We start from the raw sequence: 18,929 nt of genomic DNA on the forward strand, positions 1-18,929 counted from the left end.
CCCGCACCGCCCTGGACACGGGCTCCGCCGAGGGAGGGGCGCTCGGTCGGCGCAGCAGGAGCCGGGCGCGGCGGGGGCGGTTCCGGCACCCCCGTGAGGCCGCGCCGGGGGATGCCGCGGTGCGGGACCGAGCCCGGCGCGGCGCGGGGGGCGCGGGCCCGTCCCTTCCGGGGGCGGTGCCGCGGGCGGCGGCCCCAGCCGGGCTGCAGGGAAGCGCCCGCCCCTGCCGCCCCCGGCGCGGTAAGATGGCGGCCGCGGCTCAGGCGCTGAGCGGCACCGGGCTGCTCCTGGCCGCCGCCGCCCTCGCCCTCCTGGCCGTGGCCATCGGCACCGACTCCTGGTACGAGACAGACGCGCGGCGGCACCGCGAGCGCTGCCGCGGCTTCGGCCACAAGCGCAGCGACCCGCCCGGCTCCATGTCGGCGCCCAGCTCGCACCTGCCGCTCCGCGCCCGACCCCCGCGGGCGCTCCTGCCCGGGCGCCCCCCGGCCCCCGCCCCGGCCGCCGCCGCTTCCGCCGCGCTGGACTCGCACTGCGGCCGCCGCTTCAACTCCACCGTGTCGGGGCTCTGGAGGCGCTGCCACCGCGCGGGTTACGAGCCGGACAGCGAGGAGCTCATCCGGAAAGGTGCGGGGGCGGGGGGCGGCGGCGGCCCCGCCGCTGTCCGTGGTGCTGAGCGCGGTGCCGCCGGGGCTGCGGGCGGGGCGGCGGCTGCCGCTGCCGGGGCGAGAGCGGGCCGGCGGGCGGGCGCGGACGGAGCCCGGCGGAGCCGTGGCTCCCTGGCGTGCGGAGAGCGGCGAGCGCGGCCCTGACCCCATGCCGGGTCCTGTACGCCTCCCTCTCTGCTGGAAATGCTGCAGTGCTGGGTGGGACCGCGTCCTCAGAGAGCCCCTTCGGGGGCCCAGTGCAGGGCCTGACTCGGTGGGCGTCCTCCTAACCCTGACGCTTCCTTCTAATTGAGTGCCGAGAAACATGCAGTGTTGTTGATAGCACTGTGATTTTTGCAGCAAGGTGAAAGGGACCTGTTGTTCCCATTCTAGCATGAGGGAGTTCTCATTGCTGCAGTAGATTGCCAGGCTTTCATGGTGGCAGATGTCACTCAGGGCCCCCGGGGTGAAAGGAGAGAAAGCTATGGATCTTCTACTGTTGTGGCACATGGTACAAAGCCAAGCAGGCCATGAAGTATAAATAAAAGTCCTGCATTTGATGGTACAAATAACGTAGTGGGCTGACCCATGAAGTCAATGGGTTATGTATGGTTAATAATAAATAACAGACTTAGTGTTCCAGCAGGTACATATTAGCACAGAGAGAGTAGGAGTTGGGAAAAGTGCTTCCATTGAGGCACAAAATGGAAATGCTATCTTAAGAAAGCGAGAGCAGTTCTTCAGCTTGGCTTCCAACTGTGACGCCAGTCCTGCACAGCAGAGGCTGGATAGACTGGCACTGTGAATCTCAGCTCGTCTTTGTCCCTTCTTTCCAATGCACAGCAGTGACTCTTACTTCTCGAAACTCTAGTGCTGTGTGCCTGGCTTCTTTCTCAATTTATTCTCCTAGGATCCATTTTATGTCATTTCATTTTTATTTCCATGCTGAACTCCTTTCACTAAAAGGGGACTCATTAATTTCTTTCTATTAATTGTGGCTGTCATGTAAAATATTTATCTATTTTTCTGCTTCACATCAAGCAAAATGCTTTCAGCTCCCACTGAGATTAGCTAAGATGGGGGAGCAGGTGGGAAGGATACTAGTTTGGTCTCAGTACTTCTCTTTCTAAGGTATTTTCCCAACACCACAACAAGTCACATAGAGAAGCCAGAGTTGGCATTCTATATGCAGGCCATTACAGGGTGGTGAATGGTCTTCCTCAGTGTTTGATGGGTAAAATTGAAAGGACTCTAAATCCAAAATGTTTTCTGTCTACTCTGTTTCCTTTTCCCCCCAGCTGTTCTAATAAAAGACCTTGCCTTTCCCTACAAAAAGCATTGCCCCCCTTAGAGTCTTTGCCTATTAGGTCTGCAGTTGCTACTGTAAAGATTTATGTGTCATCTTACAGAGGGAAATTATTAATAATAGTTCTTGTAGAATCAGATCTTTAAATAGATATGACTCTCTTATCCCTTCTCCTGACCTGCTTTACTAGCAGCCTTTCCTCGTTCCCACTGTGTCTGTCTTTTCTCTGACAACTGTGATTAAGCAGCCTTTTCCAACTGATGGTCAGGTGTGGCTGCATCTGAGCTGTTCTCTGTAGCATGATACCAGATCTGGTGCTTCTGAAAAGGAAAAGCTGGTATTTTTTCCCCTGGTGTGACCTGAAGATTGCTCCTGTGCACTGCTGGAAGTCCTATTCCTCCTCAATTTGCATTAAGTTTTCAGCTAGCTCTTTGGTGATGTGTGATGCCTTTCTTTATTCCTAGTATTCCTTAATCTAGTGAAAGAAGAGTAAATTTTTTCCAAGAGTTCTGTGGTAATTTTGGTTTGGGTTTATAGTCTCCATTTTTTTCTTGTCTCTCTGGAATAAGATTTCTTTCCTTTCTGCATCTCTCCTGAATTCTGAATAAATTACTTAAGTCCATAAATACACATACTCATAGATAATTCCATAGATTTGTAGTCCATCTAATCTACTGCTATTAATACAAAGCAGTTTCATGGAAACTTGCATACTTGAGCATTGTAGCTAATGATGCATATACAGGCATCCATTTATATATCTGGGATATTTAAAAAAGCAAAATACATTCACTTCATAAATTTAAAAGGAAAAATCTAGTCAGAAAATGTAGTGCAAAACTGAGAGGTGGGAAATGTTTAAATGTAAGATGGGAATGATATGTGAGATTTTTCTTATAATGCAAAATGACTATTTTGGAACTGTGAAAAAATACAGTTTCATTTTAAAAATACAATTAAAAGGAAAAAGAAGGAATGATGTAAAAACCACATGGGGAAATGGAGATTAGCAAGAAGTAAGAGATAGAAGGCGAAGAACTGAACCATTTGGTGGGGAATCAGAGGATCTCTGTGCACATATGGGAGGTTCTCTGAGTGTAAGAACAGGAGCACTACACGTCATCTTGTAGAGCCTGTGCTATGTGGATTCCACATTCAATAACTGATGCTACAAAAACCATCTGCATGGGCTGTTCTTAAGCAGTGAGGTCCTGCAAGGGTTCATTATATATTGTTTAGGGGTCTTCTCTACCTACTGGTAGAGTAAAAAAGTGTTGCTTACAAAATGGTGACAGTAGAAGATGATGAATTGGGAAAGATCCATTCTAGCAGGCTGCTTTGGATGACTTCGTGGGCTCACTGAACATGTGCTTTAAAATCCCAAAACTGAAGGATTAAAAAATAAAAGGTTCATCACTGTTGATAAACCAGGGATTTTATTGCTTTTCAGGCTTGCTCTGAAAAGTCTCTGGAGTGGGACTGGTACATCTCATATACACTGAGAAGACTTCTTGGTACCACAATGTAGCTGAGAAAGTGAGGAGAGCCACTGGATCCTAAAGCAGAGGAACACACCAGTTTGGGGCCATAGTGAGGCCCTTGAGAGAAAACTGCTCAGTCCTGGTGTCTGTACTTCCCATTCTTTCTCACTGATGAGAAGTGGGAAGAGTTACAGGATTGCCTGTGAGGTCTGTAGGGGATCTATTATAGTGACATGTTTAACAAACTTGATCTGTTTGGTCATGGTCCTTGGTAAGTATGTTCTGTCAGTGGCATCTGTCAGAGTTCTTGTGGTATTTTAAAGAAAGGTTGATTCATTTGATCTGGTGGCCCTTGGGTGACAATGTGGACACAGTGAATGCGTGGCCGTGGTGCTCCTTACAATCCTGGGCAGAAATGGTAGGAAAAGGCCTGGAAGCTTCAATGGCCAATTGGTCCTGGGGCATGAAGGAGGGGAGGGCCAGGCCTCACATGGTATTTAGATGCTAGCTGGCTGTGGCTGCTCATGAGTAGGAGGGAGTCTCTCCCAGCTGTGTGAGAGTTGAACTGCTCTGATACTGGGCCATGTAGCAGAATTGGAAATGACCCCCTCCATTTCTTCATAAACCTCTGGCACATTGTGTAAAGAAAACCTGCATGTCTCAAAGCTGGAGACAAAAACTAAACTGAAAATGAGGGTGTGCTAAGCCCGGGATTACAGACTGAATGTATCACAGCAGGGTTGGTGTTTCCTTGTTTCTGGCAGCTTAGGAATAAGGGGCCTGTGCTCTGCCTGGGTATCTGGCTAGTCTAGCAAGCAAACTCTGACCTTTCCCATCCTTCGTCTTCAGTCAGGAGAAAGGACTCATCCAGAGACACTCATGTAAACTCTTCCAAGGGGAACCTGTCTGCAGTTGCAATCCTGAGGGGTAAAAAAAAACATGTTGAGGATGAGGTGTTAGAAACAATGTTGGCTGTGAGAAGGCACAGGAATGTAGCTGGGCCATGAAAGTGTCAGTGTGACACTGCTGGATGCCGTTCATGTTTATTTTTTAATCAAGAAAATTGTGCATGCAGTGTGACTTTCACAGTGTTCTGTTAAAGCCCTTAGAAATGCTGGCATCAGGCTGTCCATCTAACCTTTTTCTTGGATGTGTGCTTTATGGTTAACTAATGACCTGGAGGAGAAGGAAGCACCTGCCTCCTTCTGTCCTGCATTCCCAATGTACTTGTGTGCCAAAACAGACAACACACACTTGTTCACTGCATGACTCTGTTCTATTCAAGCCCTTGCCTGAAGGCAAAAGTTTTAATTTTGGCAGGCTTTCTTATGGTACTTGTCTGAGTGTGTTGTAAAAAAAAGGAAATCACTTTGCTAGCAGGTTTCTGAAATGGAGGGCAGGATGCTGTCCCTATTTTATAGGCTGCAATTTCAGGTATGTAAGGCTCAGATCCAAGGACATACTGGAGTACCTTTGAAACACCTTTTGCTTAACAATAACTTTAGACTGCAATCCTGATTTTGATTTTTACTTTTTTTCTTGAGTTCTTAGAGAACAAGGTGTTATATGGCTTTAAATGCAGTCCTGCAGAGTACCTGGTCATATTTGAGTGCATGCCATCTCTTCAAGTGAGACTTAGAGATTCACTCAGAAAATGGTCAACACAGACTAGTGATGGTAAATGCAAAATTGAGGTTCTGAAGGGTGCTTAGGTGCATGTTAAAATTTCCTGGGAGAAAGTGGCTTAGGTATCCAGCTGAGATCACACTCACTGCTTCTCCAAGTCCCTGACTCTCTTGCCTGCCTATTTCAACTTTTCTAGAAGATCTGCAGAGAGAGGCCTCCCTTGTTTTGCCTATGGTGGCTCACATTAGAGTGGGTCCAGCCTGTGCTCTCAGGAAAATGGAATCTTGTTGGAAAAAGAGCTTGTGCTGGTGTGATCAAAGGCTGTTTCCAAGCCTATGGATTAGAGGTCAGCACTGAACTAATGCCCTGAAATCTGTGCACTCCTGAGCTTTTTTTTTTTTTTTTTTTTTTTTTTTTTGCAATTTTGCTGTTTTAATATAATTGTTATGTGCTAACTATATAAAATCAGCACTTTGAATTCTGGGGAAGAAAGGATTAGGAGTACAGTTTTTAAACCAGAGGCAGAATGAATTGATATCCAAAAATTTTTAAATAACCAGTTTTGTATGGGAAGGTGGAGAGGTTTTAGTTTTAATTTACATGTTAAACTCCTGGAATAATAAAGAGCCAATATTTTTCTTAGTGATGTCTTAGCTGAGAAGTCCATAGCTTTGATCATAAGGGATGTATGTCTCTAGTCTTTGCTTTTTCTTTAATGAGCTATAAAAATAGTAATCCTTGCTCTTACTTAAAGTGCTGCTTCATATGTACTACTTTTATGATCAGGAAATGTAAGTGCATAAGTAATACTTTTAATGAATGCAGTGCATTATAATCTGAAATCTGATGTCATTAGTTCTATTTACATATTTCTCAACAATCCATGCAAATCGTTGTGTTGCTGCTCATTGCTCAGGCGGCTCCAGAGCCCTGTCCTGAGGCAGGGGCAAGGAGGAAGAGGAGGGAGCCCTGCTCAGCAGGAGTGGGCCCCTGGCTGCAGGTGAAGGGCAGCACCTCTGTGCACTGTGTGCAGCTGCAAGTGCTCTGTGCTGCTGGGGAAGCAGCAGGGAGCCACAGCAAGGGAAGGGGTGCTGGGAAGCACAGCTGAGAATTGGAGCACGCTTGAAATCACCTTTCAGATCACCTTTCCCTCCCTGGCCTGTTGGCTGGAATTGCCTGGGCCTCTCATATGCAGCTTCTGATCTTGTGAAATGGGGGCTTCCTCTTTGCAGATCCTTGCAGAAACCAGGTCAGTACAGTCCCAGTGAATATGGTTAGAGAACAAAATCATGCTTCTCATTGCTGTGGGAGCCACAGAGAGCTCAGTTCTTCTGGGTTTTCTAGTGTCTTTTGCAAAGCTGATCACTGAATCTGCAGCTCTCTGGTAGTGATTGTTCACCAGCTTAATTGCTCACTGGCCAGTTGATTGTTTTTGAATGGTTCTTCTGCTCTAACATTCTAATAGTGGTAATGGCCCTGTAGCCACTGTTTAAGAGAAACTGTTTCTACTATTTAGCTCTTTTATCTTTCTGGTTGCTCTCTTATACTCCACCATCCATGTTTATTCTCCCCCAATTTCTAAATTAAAAATCCCTTTCAAGAAGAGCACGCTTGTAAGTTCACATTTACGTTTGGGGTACACTTTTCTTTAAGCTATTATGGAAACATAGTATTCTACCTGGATACTACTGTTCCCTGAAATTAAGCAAAGAGCCAATGACTACTGGAGAGAATTCAAAAGATTCTCCTATGCAGTTCACTTTCCAGCGTTCATTCAAAATTTTCAAAGTGTTACAATTCTGTCTTCTTAGAGATGAAGCGGTCCTGTTGGTGCTTGGCCACGTTCTTGTCTGCTTAGACATCCCAAAAAAGATCACAGCAGTTCCTCTAGAAAGCTTTTAGACATGTTTTTCCTGACTCTCATTACTGTTTAACTTCAGCTGTTGCTTCTTGGAGAGACACCTGGCTCCTGCTTTGCCAGTGTTTCTTTGTAGGTTCTTTCCCCTCCTAATCCCAAAGCCTTTGAAGTAAACAGCTCTTTTTTGGCTACGTTTGCCCTGTTACTGAAGGAAGGCTTCCCCTGTGCGAGCTCTGCTGGGCTAGCCAGCCCAGCAGCGCGTGCGAGGCCAGGGGGCTTTCCTGCTGTTTCACACCCATGTCTCTTCACAGGAGTCATCCAGCGCTGCACTGCTGTCAAGTACCACTACACCTCCAGCTCTCTGCCTCGCAACTTGCCCATCAACATCACCAACACCATCCGGCAGGACGAGTGGCACGCGCTCCGTAAGTGGCCCTGAGCAGGCTCAGGAATGTTTGCATCGCTGAATGCCCTAACGCAGTGCCAGCTGAGGGCTGGGATCACCTCATGTAAGCATGGCACTGGGCTGTAAGCATAGAGACAGATTGATTAGTGAGGAAGTGCAAGCAGCCAACTGTATGATTGGAAGGGGACGTAGGATTTGGAGGGGCTTAAAGCTGGGAGTTCAGGAATACAGATGTATTTGCAAGGTGTCATCGTATTCTGGATCTGAGCACAGACAGTTCCTAGCTGGCTTACAGCAAAGGTGCTGCATCACTGTATAGATCCTGTTGCAATTTTCTGTGTGCACACCAGTGACCTGATTCGACCCCCTGGTGACCAGTTTTTTTAGGGAACATCTCAGTTTGTCTTTGCACCAGCACTCGGCCCACAAGCTGCCTTACGCCCAAGTCCTTCCCACACGGATAACTGACCTGTAGCCTGTGACTGAGAATGATCTAATCAGGTTTTTTTTGCTCCCACTTCTGTTTTTTTTATTCTATTGCTTACATAATTCAACATAGTCCCTGTCATGTGAGAGTCAGTGCCAAGGAAATCCTAGTTCAGCTGGAGACTGAACTAGGAGGAGACAAGAACGGCAATTTTACTATGGAAAGCAAAGTGCTGTTCATGACACTGGTACCCAAGCTTTTTTTTAGAGCTTGTTACTGGAGTTGTTCCCATAATACTGTATTGATCTGCTGTCTGCTTCTGTCCTCCCACTATTCCTCTTTTCAGTTCACACTGTGTGCCTCCCATGAACTAATCCTTTAGTCCTCTCCAGTGTCCTCTCTTGCTTCTTCTATTTTCAGCAGAAAATTTTCCCCCCCAACAAACTGTCCCAAAGAAAGATGTCACAGCAAAAGAAAAAAAAAAAAAAAAAAAAGAAAAGAAAAGAAGGAAAAAAAAAAAAAGAAAACCTCTTGCAGTACTAACATGAGTTTGTGATGTACCCCTTCTGTCCCATGCTGGGGAGTATTTGGCTGATACTGGATAGAAATGCTCTCCAGTTATACAGTGTGCAGCACAATGGAGCCATTTTAGATGCATTCCCTTAGTTTCGGTGTAATGGGCAAACTACCTCAAAGAAGCTATGGGAGAAGTCCATGGTTGAAATATAAACTTTAGAACCAGTAAATCCACATCTGGCCTCTGCACTGGCTGTTTTCTCTAGGTACTGCCATCTTCATGTCTTTTGTCTTCCTTTTCCTTCAGATCTGCGGAGGATGACAGCTGGCTTCATTGGCATGGCCGTCTCCATCATCCTGTTTGGGTGGATCATTGGTGTGCTGGGCTGCTGCAAACAGCAGGAGCTCATGCAGTATGTGGCTGGGCTGCTCTTCCTAATGGGAGGTGAGAGCCTTTTGCTTCTGCTCCTCAAGTCACCACATTCAGTATTGCTGCCTTGTAAAAATAAAAGTAACGTCAGCCCACCGCAACTACATGAAGCAGTTTCTTAGTGCAGCAAAATGTCAGCTCAGTGCAGTTACTACTTCCAGCACTGGGCAGGACCTGTGCTTGTGTGGGTGCTGCATGTTTCTTAGTAGACCCTAATGTGTGTGTATGAGCCTTCTGCTCTAGAGGGCTGGTGTGTAGCACGGGGGCCATGTGCACAATAGTACAGTCCTCTGGCTTGCTCCAAGTGTGCAGCCTGTGGCTCCTGTCAGCTCAGCCCAGTTTTCCCTAGGAATCATAACAAACAAACATAAGTTAATGTGGAGCCCCTTTCTGGTACTCAAAGATGCTTAGATCTTCATGTAATGATGAAGTCCAAACCAGCCAAGCCTGGGAGGACATTGGCCCAGTGATAAGGATGTGAGCTCAGTGCTTGCATCTGTTTGTCCTGGGTGGGAGCAGCCTTTCTGTATGACCAAAGTTTTTTCTGAACTTTGGTTTTTCAGCTTAAAAATGGGCAGTATAGACCTGGAGTCTAGTGTAGTACTGTATATTAAACGTACTGGAGTGCCTTGTGTCTTCTTAGGCTTTTTCTCCTTTATACAGGTGTTCAGTGAATGTGTAGCAGATGACAAAAATCTGGGCAAGCTTTGTGGGCCTAGGGTACAGCTGGCAGAAATGTGGGTGCTCCTAGTGGAAACCAAAAAGTGCTGCACTTTGCAGCCCTGGGATTCAGTGAGCTAATTACCTTTCATAAGAGAAACTGGCCAAGTACTGTCTGGAACCTGATGACATTAGACACTGGAAATAGTCTCAGGAGAATCAAAGCATGATGACCTATTACTGAGCTCAAAATTGCAATGAAAGGTGCTAAGGTAGTGCTGGTTATTTGTAAAGCAAGGTATCCTGTAGTCCTACATGTTTTCCCTTCTTTTTTTTTTTTTTTTTTTTTTTTTTGTTTTGTTTTGTTTTGTTTTTCTCTGCCTTATAAGGAGAGTGGCCAGTATGACTGCAGAAAAAACCCCAAGGGTAATTCTTGATTTTGACAATGCATGACTTTGAAAATACTGAGGGAAAAACCAGAGCATAATTAACCTGTCTGAGGGCAGTGTAGAACCCTCTTGCTTTTCTCCTGCAGGTACTTGCTGTATCATCTCACTCTGCACATGCGTAGCTGGGATCAATTTTGAGCTATCCCGCTATCCTCGCTACGTCTACGGGCTGCCAGAGGACATCAGTCATGGCTATGGCTGGTCCATGTTCTGTGCCTGGGGGGGCCTGGGCCTCACCCTGCTGGCTGGGTTCCTCTGCACTTTGGCCCCATCACTCAACACCTCCCGGGCATCTGTACAAAAACCCAGACAAGAAAATGGGGCCGTGTGACCCCAGAGAGTGAGGAGAGACTCTGGAAAGCGCAGCCTGGGCAGAGCTGTGGGTTAACACCAGGAAGAGGTGGCATGTCAGCGTGTGGGGAGCAGTGCCAGAGCTGTCGGAATGCCAGCCCATGGGACGCTGCTACAGCCTCCAGTCGCAGACACGGACATTGCAAGTAACTCCAGGTCTGAATTATTGGCAACTTGATCATTGATGGTTTAAGGGGGACAGTTCTTTCAATTTGTTTTTCTTCCGTTTACAAGGGATTAAGTCCAAGATTGTGTCTTTTTTTGTGCTGTTTTTTGAACTGTACCTCCATGGTCCTGTTATTGTCCAGTTGTAAGGGATGTTTACGCACCAACTCTATTGCTGCAGGTCTGTGTAATTCAGACCCAATTTAGGGCAAGGAGCTAAGTGAAGTTGGCTTGAACACTTTTGCAACAGGCATGTCTTGTGTTGGCTCAGGCCATCCTTTCCCAAAAGAACCTTGATCTAAGCTGAGGTTTAGGCCAAAGAATTAGCCCATTCTTAGTATTAATTTATTTAAATCAGAAACCTGTGCTATTCCATGCTGTGGATTCAGCTATTTACTCACTACTCAAACTGTTTCCAAAAGGAGCTAGCTGTAACTGAGCAGCAAGACTCCAAGAAAACTCTTACAGATTCTGGGAAAGCAGAGGAAAGTTTTTCTCAGCTTCTTACACAGTGAAGGTTATTCATCTGGCTAACATACCCTTGTTTTAATGGGGAGATGTACGCAACATGCAGCTTTTAACTATTCCACCAGAGGTACATTTTTCAAAATGTGTCATAGTTTGAGCTGCCAGGATCAACTTTCACTTCTGAACTAACTCCTAGGTGCAACTCCTGCTCTGTGAAAGGAGATGAGTAATTCTCCCTGAGCTCAAATAACAGTACTGCTAAAATAGCAGATGTACAGCCCCATCTAACATTAGTGTCCAAAGGAACCACAGTGTATTTTCCTCAGGAACGCGTGGCTTCTGCCCCTTCCACTGTCAAATGCCCTGAGCGCAGCGTGTCAAGAACACGCGTGTTCTGCTGGAACAAGATCCCTCTCCAAAATGAGCACTAAGGACTTGGTACCAGCACAAGTACTAGGGCTAACTCAGGAACATCAGCCAAAGTACTTTGGAGTGCATTTTTCTTTCATCCATCTATTCCTTTTTTTCTTCTTACATCCCCGCCCCTCTCCCAAGTGTCCAAAAACTGCACAGGTAAAGATGAGATGGCCAGCATTTGGAGATGTTTACATTGTATTTAAAATACAATACAGTGGCATGTAAGATACTTAATGCTAAAGTCAGTGTATTTATGAAAAGTGTAATTTTTAAATGGAAGTTGTAATTCTCAACTGGCATTAAAAGTACTGAAAGACTTGCTCGGTGGATGAAACCTCCAATTCTTTATGACTAATGACCTGACTGATTCCCCAGAGAGCTCACATACAGATACCAGCAACAGTGTTAAAGCTTCAGGAGTTAAGTTCACATGACAAAGTTCAAACATCATTCACGTGTGAATTATGTTCACCCTTGCAAAGTGAGTGTTCAAAAGTTTCCAACTCTAACCATGCTGCAGGCTGTTCACTGGCTGTGCAGGCAAGAGCCAGGGTTGCTGTCTGAGGTGCAGGTCACCAGTGTCACAGTACACTTACTGCAGTACAGTCTCCTGGTCCTCATGAGGAAGTATCAGAGCAGGGTTTAATCAGTGCTAATTGGAGGAGGGTCCAAAGGCAGCATGGTGGGCACAGTGCACAGGAAGCTTTTAGCCTGCCTTTACACAGATGTAGAACCACCAAGCAAGGGCGACAGCCCCAACACATCAGGGATTTGTTTTTAAAGGGAAAAAATGCTTTATTTTTTCCAGACAGAAAGTGTTACAGTCCAGTCTATTCATGTCCTCTGCCAAGGCGACAACCTTGACTGGGCAGGGATCAGGCATAGTACTGCAGATTGGCTTTTTTCTTTGCTTGAACCTCCAGGATTCCTTCCATGTAGTCCTCGTGGGTGAGCTCTGTAGCTCCACGGCGGAGGGCAATCATCCCCTGCCCAACGAGACAGTATTTAGAGAGGGAATGTGTGCACCACACCAGTTCCAAATAGCTGCTCCATTCTAGCTTTCACATTCCCTCCCATCAGTGCTATTCCAATGGAGGAATACTTACCGCTTCAACACACACAGCCTTGCACTGGGCTCCATTGAAATCATCTGTGCAGCGAGCCAGTTCCTCATAGTTCACGTCAGGGCTAATATGAGCAAATGGGAAAAAAGTCTGAGAACACGTAGCAAATAGAAAAAGCAACGTAGGGAGTTTCCTCAGCCCCACAGTGAGCTCCCAACAAGTGACTGCCAACCACTTCTCAGCCCTGAGGTACCATCATAAGTGACAAAAAGAGCCCCAGAAGGTCATACCTGACATTCATTTTGCGTGAATGAATCTGCATAATTCTGGCTCTGGCCTCTTCATTAGGCATTGGGAACTCAATCTTCCGATCTAATCGTCCAGAGCGGAGCAAAGCTGGGTCCAAGATATCAACCCGGTTGGTTGCAGCGATCACCTAAGTAGAAGTAGGATCATCAGTGGGAGCACCTGGAAGACAGGCCTCTTCTCCCCAAAGATTCACCAAGCTTCTTCCCTGGACATTGTTTTCCATCCCCTGATAGAATGCCCTGGACCTCAGCAGCACTCCCTGCTAGCTCCCAACCTTGACTTGTGTGTTGGGCTGGAAACCATCGAGTTGATTAAGCAGCTCCAGCATGGTCCTCTGCACCTCCCGGTCACCGGCCTTCTCACTATCAAACCTGAGGGGAAACAAGAGTAAAACCATCAGTATGAACCTGACCACCCTGTCCCTATGTTTTTAATCACATCAAAACACAGAATTACTGTAGTTCACGCTCCTTGGCTGAGGTGTTCCAAATTTTTCCTTGAAACTACAGTTCTACCATGATGAGGACTGCAACTAGAATAACTGTCAGCAGCACCTAAGACTTATTTAGTCCTTACAGCTGAATGGGGCTTATGCTGTCCAAGCCTACGCAGTAAATGAGGGAGAACATCTCCAGGTACCTGCTGCAGTGATCAGAAAATAGTTTTATACAGCAGGAGGCTATCAGACAGATCCCAAGTCTAACAAACTTTGCTCCTGAGCCCAAGGATTGTGGCAACTGCTATCCATCTGTGACTTTGTTCACACTCTCTTTCTGAGTAAGTCATGCTTTAAAAGGCTCTGCTTACATACACAAGCAAAGAAGGCTGCTAGGCAGCTCCCAAGAACTCTACAACATGGACTACAGCTCACCTTTTAGTGCCAATGGCATCCAGTTCATCAATAAAGATGATGGAAGGAGCTTTTTCCTTCGCGAGAGCAAAAGCGTCGCGTACCAGCTTCGCTCCATCACCAATGAACATCTGCACAAGCTGTGGACCTGCCAGCTTCAGGAACGTGGCCTGGGAGGTGAAAGAGAATCAATCCTAGGCCTCATTTCACAATAGGGCCACTTCTGAGTACTATAAGAAGCCGTTAATAAAAACAAGCAAGGAAGCAAATAGACAGGAAAATCCCAGCCTTTGCAACACCAATTTTTGTGTATTATGACCCTCTTCCCCTGGAGGTGTTCTTACTCTTTGTCAGGTACTATTCTACTATTCTCTTTGTCAGGTACTATTTCACAGGTTCCTTTTACCTTGGTCTGGGCAGCACATGCTCGAGCTAGAAGTGTCTTCCCTGTTCCTGGAGGCCCATACATAAGGACTCCTTTGGGTGGCTGTATACCCAAATTTTCAAATTTCTCCTTATGATTCATCGGCAGGACAATGGCCTCCACGAGCTACAACAAGAGAAAAATATTAATACAAAAACCCATTCTTCTCCACAGATCCAGGCTGCCTGCTTTTGAGTTGGAAGTTAAAAGAGGCTGTCCACAGTCACAGCAGAAACTATACATAAAGTATCACCTCTTGGATTTGTTTATCCAGCCCCCCGATGTCACTGTACTGCTCAGTGGGCCTCTCATCCACCTCCATGGCCTTCACTCGTGAATCATACTCAGTAGGCAGAGTCTCCAGGATCAAGTAAGAGTCTTTGTTCACCCCCTGTAAACACAAGTCCTTTGCTTTTAACAGGTTCCCTCAGATAGCACTTAATAAACATGCAATCAAAGCTGATTAACTAAACCTCAAGGATGCAGGAATAACCAGCTTTGACACAGGCATTCATCAAATCACCCCAGCTTGGCAGAGTGGACAATGCCACAGTCACATTTTAAACAAGTGGTCCGGTTTATTTACAATAAAAAGACAGGGTTTAAAAAACTTACTAAGTGGTCTCTAAGCTTTCAGCACCTAATTGTATGTATAAAAGACACACACCCCAAACTGCTTTTCTTTACTACAAACAGTAGTAACTGAGCCCATAATACCTATCTATGAAAATTTTAGTAGAGAATGATCTTGGGAAAATCTGGACAGATTTGTCTTCTTTCTTAAAGGCAAGACATACGCAATTTTCTGGCCACCATCATATCCAACTATCACAATAGAAACACTCACCACCAGATCTCCAGGCTTCAACTTCTCAGCATCAACCAACCCAATAACAGGCAGGAAATATGTCTGTAAAAAAGAAATCAAAGTGAGCAAAACCAGATGTACTGAGAGAAGATCCTCTGCATCACTCCTCACATCGGGTTGGGCACATGGATCTTACCTGACGTGTAGAGGTCTTGATCACAGCACACTTGCCCTTTCTCTGGGAATCCAGGTCAATGTTTGCTCCATCCTCCTCCTGGTCATTTGGGTCAACATCCAGCAGCTGAAAACCAGGGTGAAAGAGTTCAAAACAATGTAACCAGGCTAGCAGGATGATCCCAGGATTAATGCTTCTAACATACATGCAGTAGAAGAAATAAAACTTTTCATCATCCATCAGGAGTAGAATCCTGAAAGCATTAAAGCCCTTCTGTAAAAATTGATTTCTTCCTTTCCTTATGAAGCAGCATGCAATAGTGCATAGAAAGATGTTACAAAATTCAGAACAAAGTAGTAGCTAATGGCACTGATTCCTTCTCCTGTACAGCAGCTCACATTGAGGCTTAGCTCATTAAGTTTTTAAACAGTAGTACAAAGCAACCCCATTTTTAATAGCAAACTATGAGCATTCTTTTTCCTATTATCAGAATTACTGAACTACAAAAGGAATGTGATAAAGTAACAGAGGCATGGCATTTCATTTGCTGTTTCACAAGTTACAGAGAGCATGTGTCCAATTTCAGATGCTCAAATTTACACTCAGAAGAGCTGTGCCACCCTCTGATGGTTGTTAAGTACAGATGAACAGTACCCAAAGCCTAAAGAATGACCCAGAGAACAAGTGGGCAAGAAACGTGCACTTCCAGGTCACAAATAAAACCAACAGAAAACCCTGAAAGTCCTGGCTCTGGCAGCATTGGTAGTCTGAGAATACTCCAGGTCTTGAATCCCTGATGAGCTCCCCGCCTTTCTCCCTGCCACTATAAATTGTACACACTTCTCATATCACTACGTAAAAGCCCACCACCCTCACCTCAATGACATTGGAGACAAGGTATGGCAAGGTTTTGTTCACTTTGATCTTTTCACTGTTTTCTTTGATCTTGTCTTTCATGGCCTGGAGCTCGTGGGTCACTCTCAGTACCTCACTCTTCATGATCTGCAATTGGTACACAGAAGAAAGAAAAAGAAACAGTGTCAGAAAACTGAGGCAAGATAAAATTAATAGGTTGTTCCACAAGCAAACCCTTACAGAAATCTAAGTCTGAAGAATAAAGGGAAATGTAATATATAAAAAAAAGCAAAGCCAGCAAATTAGCCAAAATTTGCAAGGAATCAAGGCTATACAGTCCATTCTGGTCTCTAACTGATCAATAACCCCAAATAATTTCTTCCCAGTGTCACCTGGTAGCCTCAGCCTAATCAATACAGCCCAGATATGGTTTGGTTTGGATGTGATCTTTTAATAAATACAGATACAAAAGTAACTACATACACACACCTATTTCAGTTATGTTTTGCAAGGTGGTTGGAACTAGGTGATCTTTAAGGTCCTTTGCAACACAAAGCATTCTATGATTCAGCCTGGAGAAGAGAGGGCTCCAGGAAGACCTCATGGTGGCCTTTCTGCATTTAAAGCTGTCTTGTAAGAAAGATGGGCACAGACATTTTAGTAAGACCTGTTACAACAGGACAAGAGGGTAAATTTACACTAGATATAAGATTTCTTAACAGTAAGGATAGTAAAACACTGCAACAGGGTGCCCAGAAATATGGTGGTTGGCCCATCGCGGGAAACATTCAAGACCAGGTTGGACAGGGCTCTGAGCAACCTGGTCTAGTTAAAGATGTCCCTGCTCACAGCAGGAGTTGGCCTTTAAAAGTCCCTTCCAACACAAACTATGCTATGATTGTACTAACTGTAAGAAAAAACCTCTAGCAAAAAAAGTTCTGTACTCCCCATCCAACAGTGAGTACATTCACACCCAACACAGGTGTCTGCAGTGCTGTCTGGCTGACACTGGCAGGCCTTGTCCTCCCTTTCCTGGTGAGTCACACAGTGTGCCAACACACACTTTGTGATCCCCACTGAAGTGACTGGGGCACCAAGACATCTCAGGAGACCTGCTCACACCTGAACTGGTGTGTGTGAGTCTGTTCAGTGGGGAAATCCACTCTGCACTAAGAAACCATCTTTTTAAAAGTCTTTATGTCTAAGCATAATACTGTGCTGTAACACATTCACAGGACAGAACTGTAACAGGAGCCAATACAGAATCTGTGAAATAAAAATGCAAAAAAATTTAATAAATTTGATTTAATAAAACAGCCTAGAATATATTAAAGGAAAACTGCCTGAAGGAAGGGTTCTTACAAATATTTTGCAATTATAATGCTCTTACTATGAAATGAAGAAGGCTACTTTTACTCCTTACTGTATTCTGCAGTTTAAAAATAAGACACAGATTTCCCTTTACTGTCTTTAAAGAATAATAAAGTACATTAGTAAGTCAGAATTACTTGTGGAGCCTGAAGCAGTATAGGATGAAGTTACCCTATACAATTTATGAAATATTTTATGTCAATAATGCTAACACTGGGCAGCAAACATTCTAAATTTGTAAGTGCTCTTTTATGCAAAACATGTCTATCACAAGACAGGTCTATACGCTTAACATCTCCATGAATGAAGCAAGAGGATGGAATGTTTTCCCCTCCTGTTTGCAGATGACACCAAATTGGGGGCATAGGCTCGGCGTTCAAAGGCAGAGCTGCCACACAGAAACCTTGCAAAAAACGAGGACACATGTAAAGCCCCGCAGCAGGGAGGGAAGTGCCCCTTGCAGTGACACATGCTGGTGACTGTCTGGCTGAGGAATGGACCTGGGGGTCTCCGTAAGACAATAAACTGAACAGGAGCCAGCAATGTGCCCTGACAGCAAGGATGGCAAACGGCATCCTGGGCTGTACTATCAGGACTGCAGGCAGTAGATGGAGAGAAGTGTTGAATCCTCTCTATTCAGTACTTTTAGATCCTACCTAGAGCACTCAGTCCAGTTTTGGTGTCCCCCCCACAGAGCAAAGACATTGATAAACTGGACTGAGTTCACCATAGGGCCACTAAGATGGCTGGGGGCTGGAGCATGGGCCCCTCTGAGGGAGGTGGGTTTGTTCAGCTGGAGAACAGAACAGCTGGGGAAGGAGGCATCAGAGACTGAACCAGACACTTCACAGGAATACACAATGGGCAGATGAAATAACAAAGACTGAAACAGGTGCGGCTCAGACTGTAGCAAAGCAAATCTTTATCCTCACGAGGTCTGTCAAGCAGCAGCACTGAACACCCTGCAAAGCGGTGCACTATGTGTCTTTAAAGGCTTTCAAGATCCAACCGGATCAAGCTCTGAGTAGCCTGAGTTATGGCTGATCCCGCTTTGAGAAGGTGTTTGGCCTGGAGGTCTGCTCAAGTCCCTTCCAACCTAAATTACCCAAAGATCCTACCCGACTCAGGCCACAGAACAGACTTCCCCCTCCCTTCTGCCTGTGTAACTTTAGCTAAAGCACCCATGGCTGCGTCGAACAGCCGCCCCCTCAGCTTCCTCGGGTCGATGCTCTTCCATGGATTCTTCCCTACCTTCGCGGCTCAGTATTCCTCATGCTAACCCGCCTGCCCCGAACAAAAGTAGCACAGAGCTCCCGGGAGGGCGGCCCGGCCCGGCCCGGCTCCGCTCCCCGGCCCGGCGCGGCCCCCGCCGCTACCTTGATCTCGCTGTCGAGGAGGCGGGTGCGCTGCACGATCTCCTCCGTGGACATCTTCAGCACCTCCTCGCCGACACCGTCCTGCGGGGCACAACGGCAGCGTTACCGTCAGCCCGGCCCGCGGCTCGCCCCGGTCCCGCCGCCCCCGGCCCCGGCCCCTCACCTCCGACTCATCCCACACCGACGCCATCTTTCCGCCGGCCCGCGGGAGCGCGCACGGCGCGGCGGGTTCGGCGCGGCAGATTCCGCACTGCTGTTCCCGGCGGCGCGGGGCGGGGGCAGCGCCACGGGCGGGACGTGCGGCCCGGGGGTTCCGCACACCCTCCCCTGCCCCGGCGCTGCCGCCGCCTCCCCGATCGCGGCCCCCGCCGCCCGCGGCCGTGCCGAATCTGCCGGCGGGGCGGGGAGCGGCCGGCGGGTCACGTGCCGCCCCCAAACGTGCTGAGTGATGGCGGCGGCGCCATCGCGGGGCGGGGCCCGGCGCTGGAGG

General features: G+C 46.8%; 2 protein-coding genes across 2 annotated transcripts; one reads left to right on the top strand and one right to left on the bottom strand.

The window, feature by feature from the left end:
* Positions 1-237: 237 nt before the first annotated feature.
* On the top strand, positions 238-11,528 carry LOC131084317 (transmembrane protein 178B-like). The gene is made up of 4 exons (XM_058025675.1): positions 238-627; positions 7,230-7,343; positions 8,575-8,712; positions 9,893-11,528. The coding sequence occupies exons 1-4, from the start codon at positions 246-248 to the stop codon at positions 10,135-10,137; spliced, it is 879 nt and encodes a 292-aa protein (XP_057881658.1). The 5' UTR covers positions 238-245; the 3' UTR covers positions 10,138-11,528.
* Positions 11,529-11,977: 449 nt separating this feature from the next.
* On the bottom strand, positions 11,978-18,706 carry PSMC3 (proteasome 26S subunit, ATPase 3). The gene is made up of 12 exons (XM_058025674.1): positions 18,603-18,706; positions 18,440-18,520; positions 15,714-15,839; positions 14,859-14,963; positions 14,702-14,764; positions 14,108-14,245; positions 13,837-13,980; positions 13,452-13,600; positions 12,855-12,951; positions 12,562-12,707; positions 12,314-12,395; positions 11,978-12,193 (listed from the first exon to the last, which is right to left on the bottom strand). Exons 1-12 carry the CDS (start codon positions 18,627-18,629, stop codon positions 12,083-12,085), a joined length of 1,269 nt encoding a protein of 422 aa, XP_057881657.1. The 5' UTR covers positions 18,630-18,706; the 3' UTR covers positions 11,978-12,082.
* Between the last annotated feature and the right edge of the window lie 223 nt (positions 18,707-18,929).

Source organism: Melospiza georgiana, chromosome 6, assembly GCF_028018845.1.
Source record: "Melospiza georgiana isolate bMelGeo1 chromosome 6, bMelGeo1.pri, whole genome shotgun sequence".
Classification (NCBI taxonomy): domain Eukaryota; kingdom Metazoa; phylum Chordata; class Aves; order Passeriformes; family Passerellidae; genus Melospiza; species Melospiza georgiana.

What these genes read in the sequence shown, in the direction of transcription:
- PSMC3 (XM_058025674.1), bottom strand. Translation starts at nt 18,629, where the DNA reads ATGGCGTCGGTGTGGGATGAGTCGGAG. An exon ending in AGCCCAACACACAAGTCAAG is followed by an intron (nt 12,708 to 12,854) that starts GTTGGGAGCTAG and finishes ACTTCTACTTAG; the next exon opens with GTGATCGCTGCAACCAACCG. An exon ending in AGGCTGTGTGTGTTGAAGCG is followed by an intron (nt 12,194 to 12,313) that starts GTAAGTATTCCT and finishes CTCGTTGGGCAG; the next exon opens with GGGATGATTGCCCTCCGCCG.
- LOC131084317 (XM_058025675.1), top strand. Translation starts at nt 246, where the DNA reads ATGGCGGCCGCGGCTCAGGCGCTGAGCGGCACCGGGCTGCTCCTGGCC. An exon ending in CGAGGAGCTCATCCGGAAAG is followed by an intron (nt 628 to 7,229) that starts GTGCGGGGGCGG and finishes GTCTCTTCACAG; the next exon opens with GAGTCATCCAGCGCTGCACT. An exon ending in GCTGCTCTTCCTAATGGGAG is followed by an intron (nt 8,713 to 9,892) that starts GTGAGAGCCTTT and finishes TTTCTCCTGCAG; the next exon opens with GTACTTGCTGTATCATCTCA.